The 23210-nt window shown below is 52.1% G+C and overlaps 1 protein-coding gene and 1 long non-coding RNA gene across 2 annotated transcripts; one reads left to right on the top strand and one right to left on the bottom strand.

Moving 5' to 3' along the window:
- Window positions 1–2571: 2571 nt before the first annotated feature.
- Window positions 2572–11755, bottom strand: LOC106112822 (uncharacterized). Its single transcript, XR_008748616.1, has 3 exons — window positions 11640–11755; window positions 10149–11418; window positions 2572–4499 (listed from the first exon to the last, which is right to left on the bottom strand). It is a non-coding gene; the product is annotated as an uncharacterized LOC106112822 (long non-coding RNA).
- On the top strand, window positions 10251–13825 carry WNT8A (Wnt family member 8A). The gene is made up of 6 exons (XM_005242734.3): window positions 10251–10321; window positions 10413–10446; window positions 10660–10798; window positions 11763–11888; window positions 12012–12154; window positions 13187–13825. Exons 1-6 carry the CDS (start codon window positions 10251–10253, stop codon window positions 13745–13747), a joined length of 1074 nt encoding a protein of 357 aa, XP_005242791.1. The 3' UTR covers window positions 13748–13825.
- The last annotated feature ends 9385 nt before the right edge of the window (window positions 13826–23210 follow it).

Genomic DNA, 23210 nt, shown 5'->3' with positions numbered 1-23210 from the left:
TGTGTTTGCTTCGAGGCCCTGCTCCAGAATTCATTCAATCGATGGGGAAGCAGGAAAAAAGGAGGTGGAGGGGAGAGCAAAAGAGGGTTTCTAGCTGCTGTAATCAGAGGCCTGTGAAAATGGGGTCCTTTAGGGCTCCAGCAGTAGGCACTGAATGAAAAGAATGAGATTTTTCAAAATGAAACAGCAATCTCAGGAATTTTAAGCTGGCCTCGTGAATTTAGAGGCTAACTCAGTATCAAATTTTTTTGATTTGGCAAAGCTGCAACAAGCAGGGAGGAAAAAAATGATGTGTGACTCCAAGTGGGTGTTTTCAAACAGCATCTTGTTTGGGGAAAATAATCCCTCTTGGTCTGCTTTGTTTTCTCGTGATGCTGGAAATAATTCTCCTCCTCAGAGAAGAGAATTGGGCTTTTCTTTTTCTGTCTCATCATGGGAGCTACCCCAGGTCACTCGGGACCATGGCTGGTTCCCCCATCCCTGCTAGCACCCGAGTCAGCACCTCAAAGTGTTAAAGAAACACATGTGCAGGTCCTATATCACATGTTTCATTTAGCGGTGAGGAAATCGGCCATGAGACGCCTTGGCTGAAGGTTTAGCTTCTTGGGGCTGAGCCCAAGGGCAGGGTATGGAGGCAGCAGGGATGTTCCAGGGCAGCAGCATCGCTCCTGGGATCCTTCTCTCCAGGGAGAAGGGGTAGCAAGAGCTAAGAGAGCTGTGGTAGCTCCATAACGGCTTTATAATAGCTCCAGCCTCCCCATCGCTCCTCCTGATTTGGCCCATTTTAATTCTGTCTGGTCCAGGCTCCTGTGTCAGTGGGAGCTGGGTAACCGGAGCCCACAGCACTGCTTCGTGCCAGCTCTGGCCATCAACCACCGTGCACCAGCTCCATCACGGACCTCACCTGGTACCAGCAAGGGTGGCAAGGAGTGAGGGCGTTTGGAGGGAGAAGGTGTCAACTTCTGTGCCAGCTGCAGTTTGTCCCACACTGGCAGACATTGACATCCCCAGTAACACTAATGACTTTGGTGGCTTTAACCCAGATTGAGACAGCGGCAGCTAAAATCATATTAGCCTGGGTACGGGCGGGCTGCGGGTGCCACTGCAGAACAGCTCTTGCCCACCCAGTGCTCCCCACATCCCGGCTGCAGAAAAAAAGGGAGGTGTTTGCTCTACGGAGGGCTTCAGAGAGGGGAAAACCTGGAGGAAACCGCTCCCTGTGTGAGTGAGTGGGGATTTGTCATGATGGCACGGGAAACACGGTCCTGCCCAGGCATCCCCCTGCCACGGGCCAGCCCCGGGCTGCGTGGCACAGCACGGCATGGCACAGCACGGCATGGCACAGCACGGGGCAGCCTCCCAGGGATGTGCCACCCTGCTTGAGTCCGCGCTAGCATCACTTCTCTTAATGCACCCAGCTGAATATCATCGCATCCCTGTTTTAACATACCTCTGGCACCGTTTCATTATCACCGCTTTATCATCCCAAGCGCAATGTGCACGGCTGGGGCTCCAATTTAATTTTACTTCTCTTTTAATGTGTTTCATGAATATACGGGGAGTTGGAAGCGTCAGGACACTGGTTTGGCTGTATCAGCCGTGGGAATCTGCCTCCTTGTTCACAATAGAGAATGGAAGATTATTTCAGACAGGAGCTGCCCCGATGTGAGCGCTGGCTCCTTACGGCGCTGACCCCAGCTTCATCTATTTTCTAGCTGTACAAAGGACTAATAAAGCTTTAACTTACCTGCTTTTCTAAACTTTATGTCTGAAGCATTCAGTGGTGCATGACCAAGGTGGAAATAAAAGAACTTAACCAAAAATAGCACTCGGTTTTCAGAATGGGCAAAAAAAATGTAAATCCCAGAGCCAAGCTCAAATGGCAGGGATGCTATTTCTCTCTGTCACGCTGAGGTAAATACGCTGACCAGCAACACCCATCGGCAACCTTGGTCTCTGTATCAGTGTGCACTGGGTCCCTGGGGAGGGGTTCTGAGCCTTGAGATGAACCCCCCAGGCACTGCGAAATCCTGCAGAAGCCAAGTAGGAACCAAAGCAGCAATGGGAGCAGGGCTGGGTTTCCCCACAGGCACCAGGTGCCTCCAGCCAGACCTGCCAGTGCTCAGGACCAGCAGCACCCAGCTTGCCCCACGGTTAATGCATATTAACGCTGCTGACTGCACCAAGGGGGGATTTAAGCCAGGGGGGCTGGCAGGGAGGTGAACCAGGCAGGATTTAGGAAACCTGTGTGCCAAGCCTCTCGCCTTGAGCCAGTCTCATCATCTCGTTACACTTTGGTTCCACCACGTGTGAATTGGGAGCGATGCCTGAGCAGCCGCCCTCCCGCTCACGCAGGCAGCAGAAGCCCGTTGCAATGCAGAGTCCCTGAATACCGTCTCCGTTATTTCCCAACAGCTGTGGGCAGACAAGATTTCCTGTCCCTGGAAGAACATTTTGCAAAAATACTGCTCCTTGTTGTTCCAAGCACAGCCAGAATAACCAGAGAGCCACAATACAATTTTATTTTTCTTTTTTTTTTAATACAGCTTAAAAAACCCAAGATAGGCCAGCCAACCTGAGCAATGAGCATCAGATCACTGGAGGTTGTCCTGGCAGGCGGGATGGCTGGGCGGCTGTTATCCTGGCTGCCACTTGAGCTGCTCGGGTGGGGGGACTTTGCAAGCCTGTCCCATCCGTCCGCGCCCACCAGCCACCTGAGCGCCGGTGGTGTCCCAGCCCGCCTCTGCCACCAGGAACCGTGCTGGGATGGGCTGGGATGGGTGTGCGGTGCGAGGACGTCCCACAGGGGGGAGCTTTGTCACCAGCCTGTGGGGGACACTGCCCCGGGACATCACCCCAGGACATCACCCCGGCATCCCCCCCCCCCGGCTACTGCACCCTCTGCTCCTGCTACGCTGCACCGTTGTGTTTGATCCCGGCGCTGTTGGTTCTGCTCCGTTTCCACCATCTCTGAATTTATGGATGCAAAACGTCCTGTTTTCATCCTCAGTGGGGCTGGGCAAAGCTCCCTCCAAAACTGCCTCTCAGTGTTTTCAGAGCTGATCTGGGATTTAGAGAGTGAATATGATCAAGGAAATCTGTTTTCAAAGGGTGTCATTGGGAAAAATTCATCCCACAGAGGGTCCTAACAGGTCTCCATGCCTGGAGGATGCTGACAAGCTGGATCTATGAGTCAGATCCCCACCTTACACATTCGCACCATGTCAACTTTAAACCAAACAGTAAAGGCCTAAAACTGATTTAGTGAAGCCAGAGACCTTGCCACAAGTTGTCACCTTACTCTGAACTCAGGTAGTACTGGAGATGTCCCCTTCCACATCAGAGATTAATAAATGCATAGCATTACCTTCATCCGCAGGCTGATTAAAGCCTATATACGAACATGACATCAATGCTCCACTTAATTTCTCAATTAGAAATGGAAAAATGCGGCTCGAGACCTGTGAAAAGACAGGCGAGGCAAGACGAGCTTCCCTGGAGGGGAGGAAGGCAAAGTGCCGCAGCCGCAGCGGGCAGCACGGGGGGAGCGAGCCCCCGCACAGTGCGGGTTCCCCACCGCCTTCATGGGGCAAAGCAGGTGTCGAAGCAAGTTTTCTCCTCACTTTGCTTCTCCCACCAAGACTCAAAGAACTTTCAAGGTTGCTCTCCAGTGCAGGATCCCCCAGAGGAAGCCTCAGCTTTCTACACTCAGAATTGCCTCTGTCCAAAAAAAAAAAAATTAAGAAAATATTTGTAGCTTAAATCACCATTTTCTTCTGGGAGTCTCAAAACCTCCCTCACTCGGTTTGCAGACACAGCCAGCACCGGGTACACACGTATCCTCCAGCTCAGAAATGAAGAACTTTGGCCCTAATCTGTCCCCCATGACACGAAGGGGATGGGGGAGAGGAGGAGTGACCGAACCACAGCCGTGAAGGGATAGTGCCAGGAACCACACTGGGGAAGGCTGGGGAGCGCCACATGAGCCAGGTTGTAATCAGTTAATTTAACTTGAGTTTGGCCGGGAATGATTAAGAAGGAGGTGATAATTTTCCTCCATATCAAGTGCCCCATCTCTTCCTGGACAGGCTTTTATCTGCTGAGGTGACGCATTGCCAGGACAAAGATGCGTTCCCCTCATGCCGATGCCCAGGCAGTAACTACCCGCTGCACTAACACCGCTTTGCATGACACTTCCTCTAAAGAAGGAGAGAAAAACAAAACACTTGTCCCTACTTTATAATGCTGCTGTGTGAACAGCCCCGTAGGCTTTGAAGGACACACCTGAAGGAGGCAGGTGAGGTGAGGCAGATCGGGTCATGGAGATGCCTCTCTGGGGCTGACCGGGCAGCTGAGTCCTCTCGGAGCCACTGGGATCTGAAGGTCGATCTGTACATGGGTGTTTCACTCTGACCCGCTTGTTGTGGAAGCTCAAGATGTGGCAGGACCAAGTACGGACATGTCATTGCCCAAAAGTAGCTTTGCATCATTTTTGGATGCTGTGGAGACAGAGGCACGGAGCAATCACTGGGATTTCGGAAACCCAGCCAGGATGGACGAACAGCCCACGACAGCCCCACAACAGCCCCACAACAGCCCTTTTCCAGGGGTGGATGCTTAGCAAGGAGAAGTTTTGCTCCACTGGAAGGGCCGGGAGCATATGGGGCAGGAGACAGGACACCCCCCCCAGCACAGAGGGGATGCCGCTGCCTGTGGCTCGGCCGAGGGATGTGCCAGAGCTTGTATTGAGACGTTTGACTCTGCAGGCTGGTCTGCTCATTGCCCCCACGCTGGGAGGGCAGGGGAGCTGCCTTCGGGAGCCTGGAAGCGGGTGAGGACAGGGAGACAGAGGCTTAGGAGGGGAGTGGGGAAGTCACTGGAGTGCGAAGATAGCGGGAAAATCCAACTTTAGAGCACGCAATGCAAAACCAGGGGGAAGGAAGAGGAAGAAATGCCCTTTATCTTCTTGCAAGTGAAACAGCCCTGCTCTTCCCGTGAGCGATGTCCAGGCTTGGCTCCCAGGCCGAGGCTGCTGCCTCCAACGCTCACGCCAGCTTCTTCTCCAGCAGGCGCGCAGCTCGCCCCCGCCTCCGGCGCAGCGGTGCCTGCAGCCTCCCGCAGACAATTTGGCCAGGGGCTGCAGCCCCCCGGCTCGCCCCTCACCAACAAGCAGCCCTCCCGGCCAGAGGAACCGCTGGGCTCCATGGCCCGGGGCCAGGGGCCGGCTGCAGCACGGCAGGGCTGGCAGTGCCGCGTGGGAGCCCACAGGTCAGCAAGCAGCGATGCCCAGAGGATGGGCAGTGCTGCTGGCAGGGCGACCCCCGCGCCGCTGCCCCCGAGGATGGAGGAGCAGTGGGTCAGGCTGGAAGGACCCCGACCCGTCCCTCAGCCTGTCCCCCCACCATGGCACAGCCGCACTCGACCAGCTCAGCACATTAAATCTACCCCTTCAGCCTTTCACTGGTGGAAAAATGACGGTTTCCTCCCTCATCTGCTCCATCAGCTCGTGTCTCGCCTAAACCCAACACAGGCCCAAGAGCTCTGCAATGCGCTGGGGCCATTTCAACAACTCCCATCGGGACATTACGCTCTTCCAGAACCACCCTGACAGCCCTTGTTGGGATGCATCCATGTCCCCAGCCAGTCTGTGGCTGGAAAAATCAGAATTTGGTTCCAAACGCAAGATTTTTCCCAAACTGTGCAGCCTGGAGCTTCCTGTGGTCCTGGTTTTGGGCATCCGGAGGTCCTGTATTCTAGTCCAGGATGTGTTCCCTTCGGGAGCAGAGCCTCTTACCTTGGACTTGCTGGATCCTGGCCCCTCCAACAAAGTTCACTGCTCGCCCCCTCACACTGCACGTGGGGCTGTGTCGGGAGCCAGGATTAAAAGTAAGGCAGAAAAGCTGGTTGCATCGGTACAGCTGAGGGGGAACGGAGTGCTGTGGGGGGCAGGAGACAGGAACTCCCTGGCATCATTTTCTCTCTAGGGAAGCACACCCTGAGCTGGCACTGGTGGATGTTTTAACTTTGTTTTCAGTGAACGTCAGGCCGCTTCTATGTGCCAAAAGAGGAGTGAAGAGGACTAAGCCCGTGGGATAGGTGTGGCGTAAAACCTGATTTCAGTTTCACCTCCATCCTCAATTACCATTCATTAATCCAAACATATTCATTATACAGGCAAAACCCCCACCAGTGTTGCTGGGTCCAGGGCTCAGGTCCTGCTGGTGTTTGCTCCCACCGGGAACCGCAGCAGCCCACGAGGACCATGCGGCAGGCGGAGCAACAGGGACATATTTTCCCCAATTCAAGAAAATCGGGAAGACTAAAAAAAAAAAAATCCTACCAATTCCTACTTACAGCTGAGCGTGGAGGAGGATTGCCCCATGGCTGCAGTCCTCCGTGACAGAGTATTTTGAAGCCAAGGGACACGTCCCCCTTCGCTGAGCAGCTGGCCGCGCGCAGATCAAGGACACGGCATCACCTGCGGGGAGCTCGGGCGGCTTCCCAGGGCGAGCGGTGCGGGAGAGCACCATAAAACACCCTCCACCTCGCCAGTGAGGGGGTGGCTTTCTAATTACCCAGGTGGATTTCTATTGTAATGAAGCCAGAGTGCAGGATTTGACGCTAGGGGTCTGAATGTGTCGCCTGCCGAGGGCAATTTAGCAAGTGGTCTGTGCTTTATGTTCCTGTTGTCCACAGCCACGGGCTTGCTGCCCCGACAAGCTCTGACCCCATCCCTGCAGGACCTGCCGCCGGGCGGTGTGTGGCACTTATATAAACTGATTTATCCTATGTCTGCCTTCCCTTCAATCCATATTCTAATGTGAAGAGGGTTTTTTGGGTGCATGGGGCTGTATCTACTCTTACTGCCTCTTGACTTGGAGCAGATCCCAAAATATTTTAGGATTTCGATCATCTCATGAAAAGCACTGGCTGTTTGGTCACGTAGCAAGAAAATAAGACACAAAGCATCAACATTTTATCAGTGAAGCCAAGGGGCTCTGGCTGACATTCAGGACACGGCTTTCCCAACAGCCTGCCCCGCACCAGAGCATGGAGACAGCGCAGGCTCCGGCGGTGCCACCGCGCCTCGAGGTCCGAGGCTGCCGGAACGACTGACACTCCATTTTCTGCATAACCAGGTAAATTCAACAGAATTTTCCTTTCAGGTGTTTTGGGGTTTTTTTCCCCTATCCAAAACCGAACCAAAGGCAAGTTTCTAGGCGGTAGGTAAACCAAAGAGAAACTCCTTCGGCATCGTTTCACAGATGGGACCTACGGCTCAGGTGACCCAGGCTGGGACCAGCAGGATTTTCTCATGGGTGATGGGGGAGCACCCAGCCCTGCAGCCCTCCGGAGCCCGGCTGGGCTTCGCCCACACACGCCCAGCAATGCCCAGAGCAAAGCACCGAAATCAACCTCCAAACAGCTACACCCAGTCCAGCTCTGCCACTGATCTACCCTGAGAGCTCAATACCACCCGTCTCCGTGCCTCAGTTTACCCAACTGCAAACAGACAGCTACATTTAATCCCTTTTACTGCAAGGATGTTACATGAAGCGCTCTATAAGTGCAAGATTTATTAACACAGCGAGACCAAAGCCTGCTTTTGCCTAAGGTGGGAAAGTCCAGGAGCAGTACCACTGGGATCGTTGCAGTCCCATCAGCCTGCTGGGTTGGGTGACCCCACAGAAGCTCTGGCTCCCGCTCACCAGGACCGAGCTGTAAATGCAGATAAAAACTGCAGCAGCACGGGAAGGCTTGTCCCAGCACGCTGGTTTGTTTGCTGACAACTAGCGTAAGTGACAACGTTAAAAGTGACTTTTAAGATCCCTGTGACTTTAATTGGAAAGGACATTTTTAATAGCCCAGGCAAATAGCTGTGTGATCCTGCCAACTGCAGCGCCTGCTCGCAGCAGAGCTTCACGCCCAGAGACGCTGTTATTCTTCTGGCGTGTGATAGGAATATCATGTGTGAACTGACATAGCAGACACGCCAACATTTTTTTTAGCTGTACGAGCTCTCTCTCAGACAAGAAAAAAAAAAAAAAACCCCAACTAAAAACCATCGATATGCCCCCAGGGACAGCCAGACACAAACCCCAAAATTACCTGAGCATATAGAAAATGCACAGCAGATTTCCAAACCATATGCATGAGCTTTAATCAATGAACTTCACTGACACATGGGAAAGACTTTATTCCCAGTAATTGTTCTTTGACAGCTCTAACAAGTAGGATCTGTTCGGGATGGTAACGATTAAAATGCTGACTCACAGAGGGTTTTGCCATGCTGGCGGGGCCACACCAACTTTGTGCTCACTTGGAAGGTATTTTGCATCCCTGCTTTTCAACCGATCTGCAATTTTAATCCTCTGGCTGCAAACAGTTGTTTGTGGCTTTGCCCAACTGACTCCAGGTTTCCCTTTGGCAGGGTCTGGAAGGAGAGGGCTCTCCTCTCGCTCGCTGGTGTGTGCAGCAGGACAGGGAGAGCCCCTGTGCTCTCTGCAGGCAGGAGCAGCAAGGAGCTCCTCTGCCTGCTCCCGGCCAGGAGGGAGAGCAGTGACAGTCCCCAGGTCCTGGGACCCGCACCTCAGCTGTCCAGCGCGGCGAGGTGGGAAACCACAGGGCAGGCTGCTGGCATCGCAGTGCTCTCATGCATCTCATGGCAAGACAGCAAAGCCCTTCACAAATGTGTTTCAAGTGCAACCTCCTGCCGGACCGCAGTGCCGCTGGCTCAGCCGGGTGCAAAGATGGGGTTTATCACCCTGTGCCCCTTTTCCTGGCGGCGCAGACCCCCAGGTGCCGCGTGCAGTGCAGCCCCATGCTCCTGAACCTCACGTTGGCAGCCCCTTCGTGAGCGCCCTTGCAGCAGCGGCAATTAACAGCAGGAGACAGCTGTACCCAGGGGTCAGCCGGAGCACCGAGAGGAGGAGGAGGAGGAGGAGGAAGGCAGCACCTCTGCCCTGCCACGGAGCCAGCAGATGCTGAAACACCGGGCAGCTGCTGCACCTCTGCACCACAGAGCAATGCCTGGCAGAGCCGGGGGACTGCTCGGCACTGCTGGCACGGCACAGCACGGCACTGCTTTCAGGCTAAGCACCCACTGCGCCCCGCTCAGCGGGCAGGACCCCTGCCCAGGGTGAGCCAGCCCCTGGCTGGGACCATCCAGCCACAGGAAAACAGACCGTGAGGTTTCCACAAACACCACCTCGCTGTTGCTCCATCTGCAGCACTAAGGCTCCTTACAGCCCCTAATGACACTGGCCGTAACTATTAAGAGGCTTTTTTTGGTTTCCTCTGATAAGGATTTTCCTTTCCTGAGCAGAGGTGATGGCTCAGCAGCGGTGGAGGCCCCTCGCTCTGCTCAGGGGGTATGGGCAGCGCTTCTGCCTGCAGAGCCAGCGAGCAGCCGTGCTTTTGCTGCAGCAGCCTTCACCATAGGGAAATTGCTAACCCCAGAAAACCGTTCCCCTAATTACAGCGTTGGAGCATGCAGCAAACCACATAAATGATTCACACAGTGTTCCCAAGCTGCAGCCGCGTAAATTAGAGAAATTTCCAAACACTCCCGAACTGTGCACGCTGTTATCAGGATGGAAATGCAGAAACTTTCATCGTAAAAAGGCAAGAAGGGGAAAAAGTCCCACCATTAAATGCATCTCTTCAAATCAAGAAGGCCTGGGAGGTCTATCCCCTATAGATCTTTACAGAACACTTGTTAAAACTCCTCAGGGAGTTCTCGTAGGAGGGAGCGGGCAGATAGCAAGGGAACTATAGAAATGCATCAGCTTGTTATTTCGAAGGGACGCAGGGACTGAGCCTCCGCTGGCAAGCAGAGAATGAAAAGGAGGAGGCAAGCGGACTTGGGGCCAAGAGAAAGGGATGGCCAGTGGTGGAGAAGAGAGTTAAAAGTGTCCCATTGTTAGGGAAGTTTGTTCTCCTTCAGACCATCCCGCTCCCAGGGACACCGCGCCGCCTTTTGAAGTGCAACCTTAGGCGGTTCCTTGCCACCCATTGGAGCGGGAGCTTTTTTATCACATTAAGTCATTGGGTAGCAAATGAATGGGGGGTTTTGACTATTCACAACTTCACCTTATAAATATCAGGGTTGTAGGTTCCTGCAGCTTCCCTCCATCCCGACAGCTCACCTTGGGAAGGAGCAGAGGGAGGCGGCCCTGCTCACTCGGGGACCTGCAGTGTGGAGAGCTACGGATCAGCAAAAGGATCCAACCCAGCTCCTTGTGACAGCCATGAAGAGAAGCACCTTCCTCATCCTCTCCATCACGGGGGTCTACAGTGCCGTTCTCCACGCAGCAGCATGGTAGGGTCCAACTCAGTGGAAAGGGCATCTTTTAGGGATGCTCTTCAACCTGTGATAAACTCTGCAATTCATTTTCTTTTCTCCATTTCAGGTCTGTGAATAACTTTCTGATGACAGGACCTAAGGTAATTAACACGCAGACTGTCAGGAATTTAAGTAGAGCAATTTTGTTTTGCGAATGGGAAATAGTATTTTTCCAAGGAACCAGACTTGCCAGAGCATATCGGCTCCAAGTCCTGCTGAGTTATGAGGGGAAAGGACTCGCAGCCCTTTTATGTTTGTTTTCACTGATAAATGGTAAAACGCTGTGGGTTTCAACCCCGCTGTTTCTGTGCCAGGCTTACCTGACATACTCCAGCAGCGTGGCGGCCGGGGCGCACAGCGGGATGGAGGAGTGCAAGTTCCAGTTCGGATGGGAGCGCTGGAACTGCCCCGAGAGCGCCCTGCAGCTCTCCACCCACAACCGGCTCCGCAGCGGTGAGTGTGCCTTTACCTGCCAGCACCAGCATCCCCGTCCCATCCCGGGATGCCGTCGGGTACGAGCCGGGATGCACTCCGGAGAGAGCTGGTGCTGCTAATTGAACTGATTGATGGAGAAGAGCTTTAGTGTCCTAAAAATCAGGGCTGGTTTTCCTCTATCTGTATTAATTGGTGTAATAAATAGCACTAACGTTTTTCTAGGAATGGCAGGCTCTCTCTGGATCTCTATCCATGCTGGGTCCTGCCCACGGTGCCGCTCCCTGGGCTTGCTCCTGTCCCTTTGTGTGCGGCATCCCAGGGAGCGTGATGCCAGAGGCACCTGAGCTCGCAGCTGGGAGAAGCACAGGAGAGACCGAGGGTGAAACCAGGGATGTGCACAAAGAAACTGTCTTCCTAAGAAAGTTGTAGGTCTATTTCAAATCTGCTTCAACAAGCAGAAATCTCTTTTTTTCCCCGAGAGCAGCATCTCTATTTGAATCTGTTAGGAAAGGCAAAAAAGAAACTACCTTAGAAGCGTGGGTGCAGGCAGCTGTTAGCGCAGGTTCAACAACCGACCGACTGAAATGAGATCAGTGACGATTATCCCCAGCAGGCAAGATCAAAGCAGGAACATACCCCTAGAGCAGGAAAGGACAGAGAGGAGCTGAGCACCAGGTGAGGGGAGTGGTAACTGGCCTTGGCCAGAGCAGGGCTGGGACATCGCCTTAGGATCCTACTCCTAAGAAACTCCATCCCGTGCATGGGCACATGCATAATATTATGTCAAATTGCTGAAACCTTTGACGCTGAAGCCTGAAAAGACTCCAGTTATGCACATTTAATTTCTGTAGCACCTTACCTTTTGCACAAACTGGTGGGGTCTTTTGCTTTCTCACACCTTTGCAGAGTAGATCTTCATTCCCAATAAATCAGGACCGATGTCTATGTTTGCATGTGACAGCTTTTTTTCCCCTTTCCCCAGCTACCCGGGAAACATCCTTTGTCCACGCCATCAGCTCGGCCGGCGTCATGTACACCCTCACCAGGAACTGCAGCATGGGGGACTTCGAGAGCTGCGGCTGCGACGACTCCAGGAACGGCCGCGTCGGTGAGCTGCCATCTCTAGATGGGCTGACATCGCCTCCCCATCCCCACACGCAGCCCCCTGGATCTCAGGGCAGAATTTGGCCCGACGGGGCAGTTCTGCGCCTAGCGTGCATCTGTCTTGCAGGTGGCCGAGGCTGGGTCTGGGGAGGATGCAGCGACAACGTGGAGTTTGGGGAAAGGATTTCCAAGCTCTTTGTGGATGCTTTGGAAACAGGACATGACACCCGTGCGCTGATTAACCTGCACAACAACGAAGTTGGGAGACTCGTAAGTAATAATAATAATAATAATAATAATAATAATAATAATAGCGTCTGTTGAAAACAAAAATCTGAGAGTCCGGTGGGCTGTTGAGGTCCCCATCTCCAGCCCTCGGTGACAATCTCAGCCCTGGAATATTTGCATGGGGGACAAAATACAGCCAGAATTTGGCCCTAAACCTGATGACAAGGAACGGCACTAAGAGTTGTTCCCACTTCCAGCTGCTGCAGCTGCGTGTAATGCACTTGACTGCTAGCACGCACCACTTACTCAGAAACGCATGGGGTTTATACTCACCTAGTGCTTGGCTGCTCTGTAAAACAAAGCAAGAACCACATTATTTTCTTGCGATATGCATTTCCAAGCCATTTGGCCAGGGAAGCCAGGTGTGAGCTGGCCAGGCTCACAAGCCAGCTGCCAGACTCACCCCCCACTCCCCGCCTGGGCTGGCGGAGGCACTCAGCATCTCGCCAAACCTCCTCTGTAAAAACACCCCGACACTTAACATACCTATCTCATAGGGTGTGTCAGGGCTTAATCTCACATAGATACCAGCGATTTGGGACCTTATAAATACCAGAGGGAGATAGGTAGATAATATCTGTGAAGTGCTTGGCCTGGAGGAGATGCAGAGAGGTTGGGTATGATTATTCCGAAACAGCTTCACACATTTTGAATGAAACCTCTGAGAGGGATGATGGGTTGATGCTGCAACAAGGGAGGTGAGCAGAATGAGAAGGGCATGACCTGACAGGGATGCTTTTTTCCTGGCCTGGAGAAAGAGCTCCTGAGAGGGTTAGAGACAATAGTTTGTGCCCACTCATTATCTCTGTCCTTTAAAATTAGTGAAAAGGGACAGATGTTTTCCAGGAACTGAAATAAGAGCATCAGCTCCTGTCTTGAAAGGACCTGAGGTCAAGCAGAGCACAAGCTACTTCTGACCCATTGCCCCCCAAATTAGGGGTGCCATAGAGCCTGATTTTGAGATTTAAAAGATGATGCTCTGCTGCTCCTAATTTCACCACATTTTCCACCCAGGCTGTGAAAGCCACGATGAAGCGAGCCTGCAAGTGCCACGGGGTGTCGGGCAGCTGCAGCATCCAGACCTGCTGGCTTCAGCTTGCCGAGTTTCGTGAGATCGGGAACTACCTGAAGATAAAATACGACCAAGCCCACAAGCTGGAGATGGACAAGAGACGGATGAGAGCTGGCAACAGCGCTGACAGCCGCGGGGTCACAGCAGAGACCTTCAACCACGTCCACGCCACGGAGCTCGTCTTCCTGGAGGACTCTCCCGACTACTGCACGAGGAACGCCAGCCTGGGCCACCACGGCACCGAGGGCCGCGAGTGCCTGCAGACCGGCAAGAACCTCTCGCAGTGGGAGAAGAGGAGCTGCCGGCGGCTGTGCACCGAGTGCGGCCTCCGAGTAGAGGAGAGGAGGACGGAGGTGGTGGCCAGCTGCAACTGCAAGTTCCACTGGTGCTGCACGGTGCGGTGCGAGCAGTGCCGGCAGCTGGTGGCCAAGCACTTCTGCTCCCGCCGCGACACCGCAGCTCCCAACCACATCAAGCAGAGGAACAAGGGCCATAAGAGATAGAGAGCAGCCGTGGTGCCCGAGGAGGACGCTTTGGTGGCCCCACGCTCGGCAGCTGCCAGCAGAGCTGGGCAGGAGCATCCCTGGGGAGCGGGACAGTGCGCAGGGATGCTGTGAGGTTAGGGAGCACGAGGTGCGGGCGCTGAGGGACCACCGTCCTTCTTGCTTCCATGGGTTTTCCTCAATACTTACCAGTAGCTTCTTTCTGGGTGGGAGTCACTTTATCTATGTATCGGGCAGAGAATTTCACTTTTTAGGTGGGCTCAGCCCCGCGTGCCACCGCCAGCGGGTCACCAAGGCCAGCGGTGGGGCTCAGCCCCAGGCCGGCAAGGTGGGGACGGGCACCATGGGCGAAAGCGGGTCCTGGGGGGCAGCTCCATCCCGGCAGCCCCAGCCCAGGCATTCATGCACAGCAGCCGCTTGGCATCGTTTCTAATGGAAAATTAATGCACTTTCTGATGTGAGAGGAGGTTTTGCACTGTCCTGGTGTGTACTACGATGACTGCAGCCTTTTGAGGGCTTTGATAAGTTTACAGCCAGTGTTTACAGATTTCATTTCCCCATCTCCCCCTTTTTAAATTTTGTATTTTGGTACCAGAGCCCCTGCCCCCAGTAGACAGTAGCTTCACATATTTGTACTGGATGAAATTAAGCAGTTTGCAATTCTTATACTTTTTTCTTTTTTTCAAATTAGCAGATAAAGAATTCTGAATTCTTTATGCCTAATGATTTTTTTTAATAAGTTGTATTATTGCTTAGCACAATCTGTTTTCTTTATGTATTTTGAAGGTATCCCTAAAGAGTTAGATTTTTGGACTGTATTTTGCAATAAACACCAGAATTAAAAGGATTGGCTTTTTCCTTTCTGTCTTCCTAGCAGACTTTAGGTGCAAAAATATCCCCTTCTTTGTAAAACCCAGCATTTCCAAGATTTCTCATCATTAACCCAAAAGCCACTGAAGCCAGCGAGGTTGTTCTCGTAGACTTCAATAGAAGTTGGCTCCAGCCTTCAGCCCCCGGAGGGTTCCCTTTAATACCTATCACCGTAATATCTAACCGTTCTCAAGTGCTGAGTATGCAGGCACTGCCTGGCTAAAGCCGATTCTGAAGCTCCCAATGCCTCTTTAATTTGCTCAGACCCGACATCCCCCAGACAATGCGAGGCTGCCCCGCTTTGATGTGGAAAGCATCAGCACTCACTGCAAAATTCTCAGAGGCACGAGAGAAGCCCTTTGAACTGGGGACAGGAGAGAAAACTTGGGGAGAGTTGTGAATGTGTCTGCTGGTTCCCTGCTGCTCCGGGTGCAAATAGACCCACACCACGGCGGGGAGGGCAGGAGGGGACACGCACTGGCTGCTGCCATCCTGGCCGGGTCCTGCTCTTCTCCTGGCCTCCACAGGGCTGTACTTCAGCTCGGATTGCTCCTTCGAGCCACAGCGCTGCTCCCGAGGGAGTCAGGGTGTGCCGCTGCCCGTGCCCGTGGTGCCAGGGCAAAGGATGCTCTACCAGGTTTGCTTTCCAGCCAGGGGAAGAGGAGGAGAGACAAGTAAAAATAGAAAAAACCCAAACCAAAAAACTACAGCTCTGCCAGCATATTGCGCCCACACTACAAATGCTTTGATGCTATTTTATCCGGGTATCCCTATGGCTCCTAGTGCAAACACAGCCTCGACACACGCTCGAGCCAAATCAGGAAGCTCAAGGTGTAAAACACACAAGTCAGGAAGCACAGCTGACTTTGATGCATTTATTTTTGCAAAGCGCAGTTTCATTAAAGCTCAAAGGGCTATGTCAGTGGGCCGTCAGCTTGGGGGCCTTTTTTGCTGCCGTGGGAACAGCTACTTCCAAAATTTCCATAACTAATAGCCCACACCACCAAAGCAAAAAACCCCATGATTTTTGCAGTGTTGCCACAACAGCACTTGCAACCCACCAAAATTTAGGCTGAACTAGAAACAATAAACACAGACAAAACCCCTTGCCTGCATCTTGTGCAGTGGCCGGCTTGTCTGCACTAAAAAACCCAGGCTCTACTTTTGTGCTGCCTGCTGTCCTTGCCCAGTCTGCTGCTGCCCCCAGCAGCATCAGCCCCATGCCTGGGCTGCCTTTGGAGCTGCCAAGATCCCACAGAGCCACAAAGCGAGGACACACAGAGCACAGGACAGTTGCTACTGATGTGCACTTGGAGGAGGGAAATAGTATTTCACCAGGCTAACTCCCAGGCACACATAAAAAACATCACGCCATATGCCAATAGCAGGGTTAATAAAATGCACAGGCAAACCCTGCAAGATGAGGACTCCCTGCGAGCCGGCACATTCAGGGCACGCTGTGTATCATTTTACACATCTCTCTAGAGCATCTTTTCAAACTAACATTACTGCAGAAACCAAGAAGCGACAGGTTTGCAGGTGCCTGTGGTACCAGACCAGATCTCTGTCCCACACAGACTCTGTCCTGGGGAAACGGGGCTGTAGAAAGGAGCAGAGATGCTGTGGCCAAGACCGATTGTCTTCCAAATGAACCCTCCCGTTCCCACCAACCTGCAGCCAGAGGCTTGCTGAGCCAGTGCACGTATCCACTGCATTGCATTTAAATGCTGGAGATGAACTGTTCTTCTCTGAATTTGTCTAATTGCTTTTTTTAATCCATTTACATTTCTGCCCCCCAGACTAAGGCAACGAGCATATGCAAAAGCCAGAGACCAAATGCAAATTGAAGCAAACTCAAGAGAAAGTTATGTACCATCCCATGATAAAAATTCCCATCCTCTTTTTGTAGCTCACAGAGATAATACCATGTCTGAACAAATGTCTAACTCTATGGCTTAGAGCTGCACCTTGCCAGAGATATTACGGTCTTGGAGAAGCTGAAGCTTTCTCATCCTTCTCCTTGTTGCTTGGATACAACAGTCATCAATTCTCACTACATTCACTACAAAACAATAGAAATTCAGGATCATCTTAATCCATCATGACACTGTCAGAGCCCCTACACCCCTGCCCGCTGGTACTGGGTTTCTGCAACACCACACACTGAAACGCCACGTGCCCAGGGTGGCACAGGGTAACAGACCCCGAGGCTGCCTGCGGGACACAGCCCATCGGGCTGATTTCATCGTTTCAGCAGTGATTTTACCTGGGCAGCAAACCCTCACACAGCAGCTTTCAAAATAAATAACAACATGCAGAGCAGAGCAAAATCCTGTCATCTTCTGGTTTGTAAAGGCTGGTTCTTTACCCACAGCCAAGGAGCATTTGAAGGGACTGCTGATGTCTTCAAACCTGAAAGTATTCGCTCATGAGCACCCACAGTTAACTCCAGCTGGGGACGCTGATCCCAAGCACCTGTAACTCACGGCGTGCTTGGAGGAAGGGATGGACTGGCCCTAGGATGCCTTGGGGAGGAACCTGCCTGCCATCCCACAGTGATAGTAATGATCCTAATTACCAAAACAGAGTAAAAATCTTAATCTGGCCCAGGTACTGTATGAACTCAAACCAAAACCCTGCTGCCTGCCCCCGAAGGGCTGTCGATGCTGCTTCTCCTCTTTGGGGCCGAAGGCTCCTCTCAGTGCTGGGCACTGGCTGGGGTGCCCTGGGGCACTGGCGGGGGTGCTGGGGTGCCCTGGGGCGGGCACCCCCCACCAGGCACAGCTTCATCAGGCAGGGTTGTGGAGCTGCTTGGAGAGTCCTGGAGCAGCACCTTCATGGCTGATCTGTGATTTAAAGAATCAGTCGCCAATATTCGAGTGAGCGCAGGTTATCTTTATTCGGCAGCGCTGGGTGCATGGGGGATCGCTCCACCAAAGTCACGCACACCGAGGGGACTTTTCAGTCCCCCCTTCATACAAGCTACTCATACCTATTCATTAGTTTTCCAATAAATCATTTACATATTCATTAAAATTCTGAGAATTCATTTACATATCTCGTGCCTGCGCAATGTCCTTGAGGAGTTACCTCTGCGCAGGCTCTATTCCTTAACGGCCATGTTTAAAGTCTTCATCTTCGCCACGTTGCATGTACAACAGGAATCTAAGACCGAATGTCCCTTCTAAAGACAACCGACCCAGAGGACTTAGCGGTCTGTACATCCGTCGTGTGGCAATAAGGGTCCTTGGACAATTCCTGACTTTTAACTAAACGTAGGTGCGTCATCCTTTAGATAAGTGGTACAGCGTTCACTATTCATCCGGCTGTGCCAGAGGTGCTGTTCATGGTGCCCAGCCATTGCCAGGGCCAGAGTCACCTCTGCAGTGGGAACCTGCGGGACAGCTGTGGAACTGGCCTGAAATCGCTGCTGGCTTTGCAGAGGCTTACCACCACCGGCCCGGCAGTGCGGCTGTGCCTTGGTTGCGGGAAAGGTCTGGTTTATATTCCAGTTTTAATGAGGAAGGGAAACATCTAAAGGAAGGAATAGCATAGTCCAGCTATAGCGTTACCACAGACCAGGGCAGGTTTACGTCAGAGGCGCCTGCTCAGCTAACAGGGTCTCAGAAGATCAGTGCTGGGATATTCAGACCACGGTAACAGCCCCAGCCGAGCCCACAAGCTTCCTGCAGGCAGGAACACGGGTACAACCCCATGTGTGGTGTTGGCTGGGTCGGCTCCATCCCTGCGTGGAGGAAAGGCAAAGTTCAGGCATGTGCCACACCAGCCTGCCATCCATCGGGGTGGACCACGTGCCCTCGGGGCAGCCCCAGCGCACGGAGGCAGGCTGGTGTGCCCATCGGTCCGGGCACAGACCCACCAGTACGGGCAGAGGGTGTCACCCAGCACAGAAATCGGATCCGTGCTGTTGCTCCCCCTCCCAGAAGAGAGTGCAAGGATGGATCTGACAGAGAATTCATCACCGTCAGCCTCTCCCCCAGGCTGGCAGGGATGTTTGTGCTCGGAGGTGAGGTACGGCGGCAAGCAATACCTGCCCCAGTCCCCTTCCCCTCAACAGGTCACGGCACTGTACAGTGACCACCAGCGGGCCCAGAATTGAGTTTAATTAATTCACAAAGTGCAGGATCTGCGCATGGTCTTTGCAAAGCAGTATGGAGGTGGCTGTCCTGCTCCCCCCAGCTGGGGGCTGCTCTCTCCCCCGATGCCCCCCAGCAGCTCTGGCTGCACGAGCGCAGCTGCATCCCACCACCAGCCCTCCCTTACCCCAGCCTGCTTCATTCAGCTGTTAAAAACGCCTTGCCTGGTGGATTACCTTTAATTTATGCCACCAGTGCCCTTTCATGGATTATAATTCTGGATGAGATGTTTGTGCTGTATCCTCCCCCCGTATTAAAGTGTCAGGACTGTATCTCCAGGCCATCCATCTTCAACACTTCCGCATGGGCTTGGCAATTCTCTGACATGAATATTATGGCTCTCCATGCAGAGTCTCCATCACTCAAGCTGACAAGTGTTAGAATCTCCTCTCTTGAACAGGGTTAAGTGACCTTTTCATATGCAGCGTAGATTCCCGGTCACGCTGCATCTGGTGCAGTGAAACCAGCGAGTGCCAGCAATTCCCTAAAGTCTTAAAAAACAAGTCACGGGTCCTTTTCGACTTGCAAACCCAAGCCTTAGCATGACAAAGTTAAAGTGCCTTAATCAGCTCCCGGTTAGCCCCTGCTAGTGCCAGGCCCATGGAGGAGGATGAAAAAGCATCTGTGTGATGCTTTCTGCAGGATTTATTGACAAGGATTTTCAGGGAAAGATGGGGGATATGGGTGTCCGTGGCTTGCTGGAGTGTACAGGAAAGATCTCCGTGACCAGTTAGTGACTTTGAAACCTCGACTCTAATCTTAAGCAACATTGTTTTGAAGTCATGGACCTTGAGTTAGATCCCTAAAGCTCACCAGCCTGATTTTCAAAGCTGCTAAGCACCTGGGCTTCCCACAGCGCATACAGGAGCTTCCCTTTACCTGTGCCTTGAAAGAAGCAGAGGAAGAAAAGAACCGTTAGAAGCCCTTCCAGCTCAGACCTTCCCAGTGACACTCCAGTCCGCAATGCTCAACAGAAAGGAAATCCCCTAGGACTGAACTGCGTGACCATTCAAGTTAAATCCCTCCTACAAAATTCACATTACCCCAAGTCTTTGGCTAAACTGGTGCCTATTTTTTTTTTTCCTTCCCTACAGAGCAAAGTACTTTCATAGCAACTTTGCCACCTTCCCCCACAAAGCTCCTGGTGGTGGCTCCTTGCCAGCACAGAGCAACAGAAACTTGTTAACACCTTTTCAGCTCTGTTAATAAAGTCAAGGCAATTAACAGCTTCACTATTTACAAAACAAATCCTTTTTGCAACACCTGAGAAAAAGAGTTACAAGTGTTTCCCAAACATTTCTCAGCTGGTGAGAACACTTACAATAACTGTCTACTGGGATGTGTTGCATCTGCTCCCCCTGACTGGAGCAGACAAGCCCACATTCCCCGTGGAATGCTGCATGCGCAGTACAAATCCATCCAGGAGGCCTGATCAACATGCACAGGTCCACTGGGAAAGTTCCTTATCCAAGGGTTACTCCAAAGAAAAAGAGGTGTACAAAGAGCCAGGGTGTGAATTGATTGCCCACCCGCTGGTCCTTACTCGCTGCTGGTATGGCCCCATGTGATGGTGTACGAGAGATGTGGATGAAGCAGGTTGGTCCCTCCAAAGATGCCCCCCACAGGTGGCTGGGTGGGGAGTGGGTACCGTACGGCAGATCTACACCTCTGCAGAGGAATTCACAAGCTCCCCTACCTCTTTTTCTGGTTCCTTGCTCTCTCCTAGGATACATTCCATGCCCCCCACTTTGCAAATCACTGCCCTGGCTTACAGTGCAGTAAATTCCCCCTTTTCAAACAAGCCCCAAGGAGATGAGCAATATAACAGAAGATTGATGGATTAGAGAAAATCAAATAGACCTAACTTGCAATGTACTTTCAAAATAAATTCTTTCCTCCTCTTCCCCTCTCCCATCCCACTCTCCCTTCCTCCAACACACACTGGCCCATAATCTATGAGCAAGAAAGATGACACGTAACCTAACTAAACTATGATGAAGGCACAGAGGTGACAGCCAAAGCACCCTCAGTCCAAACACTTCTGGAGTTTAGAAAACACCCTGTTTAAAGCCTGTATCAGGTCTTGGGCTCAAACTCATCCATTCCAGAGGGTCTGAAACAGAGAGAAGAAAGGAGAGTGAGTCAGTGGTAACTCCAAGTGCAGCAGGGAGCAGAGACTGATGACCACAGCTACAAAATGTTCACCAAATGCAGCTGGGAGGTAAAGAAGAAGAGCCATTGTGTGGGATGGCCAGAAAATGAAAGGCATTGAGTATAAATCTGCTGTGGAAGGGGAGTGTGGAGGGTTACAAGCAGAAGAACGTGACTGGAAATAGGGAGGGAGATCTCACATAGTATTTCAACCTCACTTTTCTTTCCTCTCTCTACTCTTCCATGAGTATCCCATGCAACATTAAATGGAAGCCACTTGTGGGTACAGCCAGGAGAGAATAGCTCGTCAGGGGACATGCAACCACAGAGCCTGGACAGTATACGGCCCTTAATTTCCTCCTCTGATGCTTTCAATAGCTCATGGGATGCCATAAAAGATGATAATGACGAGGTCAGTGGAAAGACTGTAAAACAGTAGGGAGAGGCACAAGCGTTACCCCCACTTGGGCTCAAGCCCGGGCCATGCATGGACTGAGTTTGCTGGTTGGAAGCTCTTCTGCATAGGACAGCGGCTGCACTCCACGGCCCACCGTCGAGCCCACTGCCAGCACCCAAAACTGTGCTGTGACGAGTTAGGTGGTCTGAAACGTTGGGTTGTGAAGTTGGTGGGACTCTTGTCATTTATTTAGGTAAAGCCTGACAGTTCAGTTTGACACAGGCAAGGGTGAGGAAACTGTTTTCACGTTTGTTCCCAATTCCACAGACTGTTCTCAGTCACAACACTCTGGCTCCTGGCCTGACACTTCTAGGGGCTCATCCGTCAAGATTATAGCTGGCAGCTTTGAACACTGTAATTTCTATTTCTCTCCCTTTTGGCCAGTGCCTTGAAGCTAAACTACTCTGATGCAGCTCTCCACTCCCACTCCTGCCAGGCAGAGACTTCTGCTGGACAGCTGCCATCAGCTATGATAGGGACAAGGCACCTCCTCCCTATCACTTAAGTGGATTTCAAAGGCCATAAGCAAGGGAATAATTAAATTAACTCAGTCCCAAATACCTCCCCAGGTGCCGAGCATTCCCAGCACTGCAGCAGCACTGCAGGTGTGTGGAGAGCAGGCAATCCCAGCCCACAGCAGGCTGCAGACGTGGCTCTGGGGGACATCTCTCCTGGCCCCGGAGCACTGGGAAGAGACTCTTGGGTGGCTTTGCTTGAACCAGCTTGGGGCCAGGAGTAAAACAGCTACATTTACGTTTTGATGTGCTTAAGTTATTAAGACTCATCCCAGGGCAAACACAGTTGTACCTCCCAGCTTGGACTGTTTTATCCTCCTGGTTCTTTCTTGTCCCACGGGCTTTCCCCCTGCGGGCTGCCAGGGTTAACATCTCAGGTAGCAGCCTCGGCCTCTGTTTTACCAAACAGCCTACTATTTAAATCCCCTGCCAAACATCTATATAATTTTGACCATAGCAAAAAAAACCCCAAACTTCATCTGCACACACACACCCACCCCGATCTACTACAGGCTGGGAGACTTGAATCTGGATTTGAGACAGCCCAGAATTTGGGAGCCATCAGTCACAGCCGTCACTCAGCTCCAAGGTGTGCACAAGGAGCCGGGGCTGGCTCTGGCCAGGCTTAGCGGCAGGGCAGAAGACATCCCCGCTGCAGAGCTTTATCTCACCGATCGCCAGAGAAGTCACAAATCACTGTCCGGTCCCTTTCAAGCAGCTGGGAGCACTAAATTGTACCTCTTGTATCCAGACACCATCCAATCTCCCAGGGCCAGGCCAGGTACATTGATAAGGAGATAGTGTAAATGGTCAAACAGGATGGAGCCCAAAATTCACAATTTCCTGTGCTTTAACCTAGCAAGCACTGTATTGGCGGAGGAGTCTTATTTAGATTATTTTAGGTTATCTCCCTTTCCAAAGGGGGCTGGTGTGGCCAAGGATTTGCCACTGTTCTGCTTCAGTGAAAAGGATCTCAGATTTCATGTAAAACCAAGTACAGCGTGCTTCGTTTTGTACGTTTTGAGCACAAGTTTAATTACAACTATGATCAAATAAATATTTGTGAAAAGTAAAAAGATACTGCTATGAAGAGAACCGAGCGGCAGTCAGCTCCTTCCAACCCTGAGTTTTAAACCCCAGATGGTCTTAGAGGCACCTCTACTCTCTGTTCTGCGAAGATGTAATTAATTTCCACACACCATGATTTGTTCAGTATGATATTAAGCACCCTGCCTCACAACCGAGCTCAGCACTGACAAAAACCCTCCAACTCATTCCCCTGAAATTCAGCTGGCAGCGGACACTGACCGCAC

This window comes from Falco peregrinus, chromosome 8 (genome assembly GCF_023634155.1).
Source record: "Falco peregrinus isolate bFalPer1 chromosome 8, bFalPer1.pri, whole genome shotgun sequence".
Lineage (NCBI taxonomy): Eukaryota > Metazoa > Chordata > Aves > Falconiformes > Falconidae > Falco > Falco peregrinus.
The sequence above is the reverse complement of the archived record's forward strand: the minus strand, read 5'-3'. Positions and strand labels throughout refer to the sequence as shown.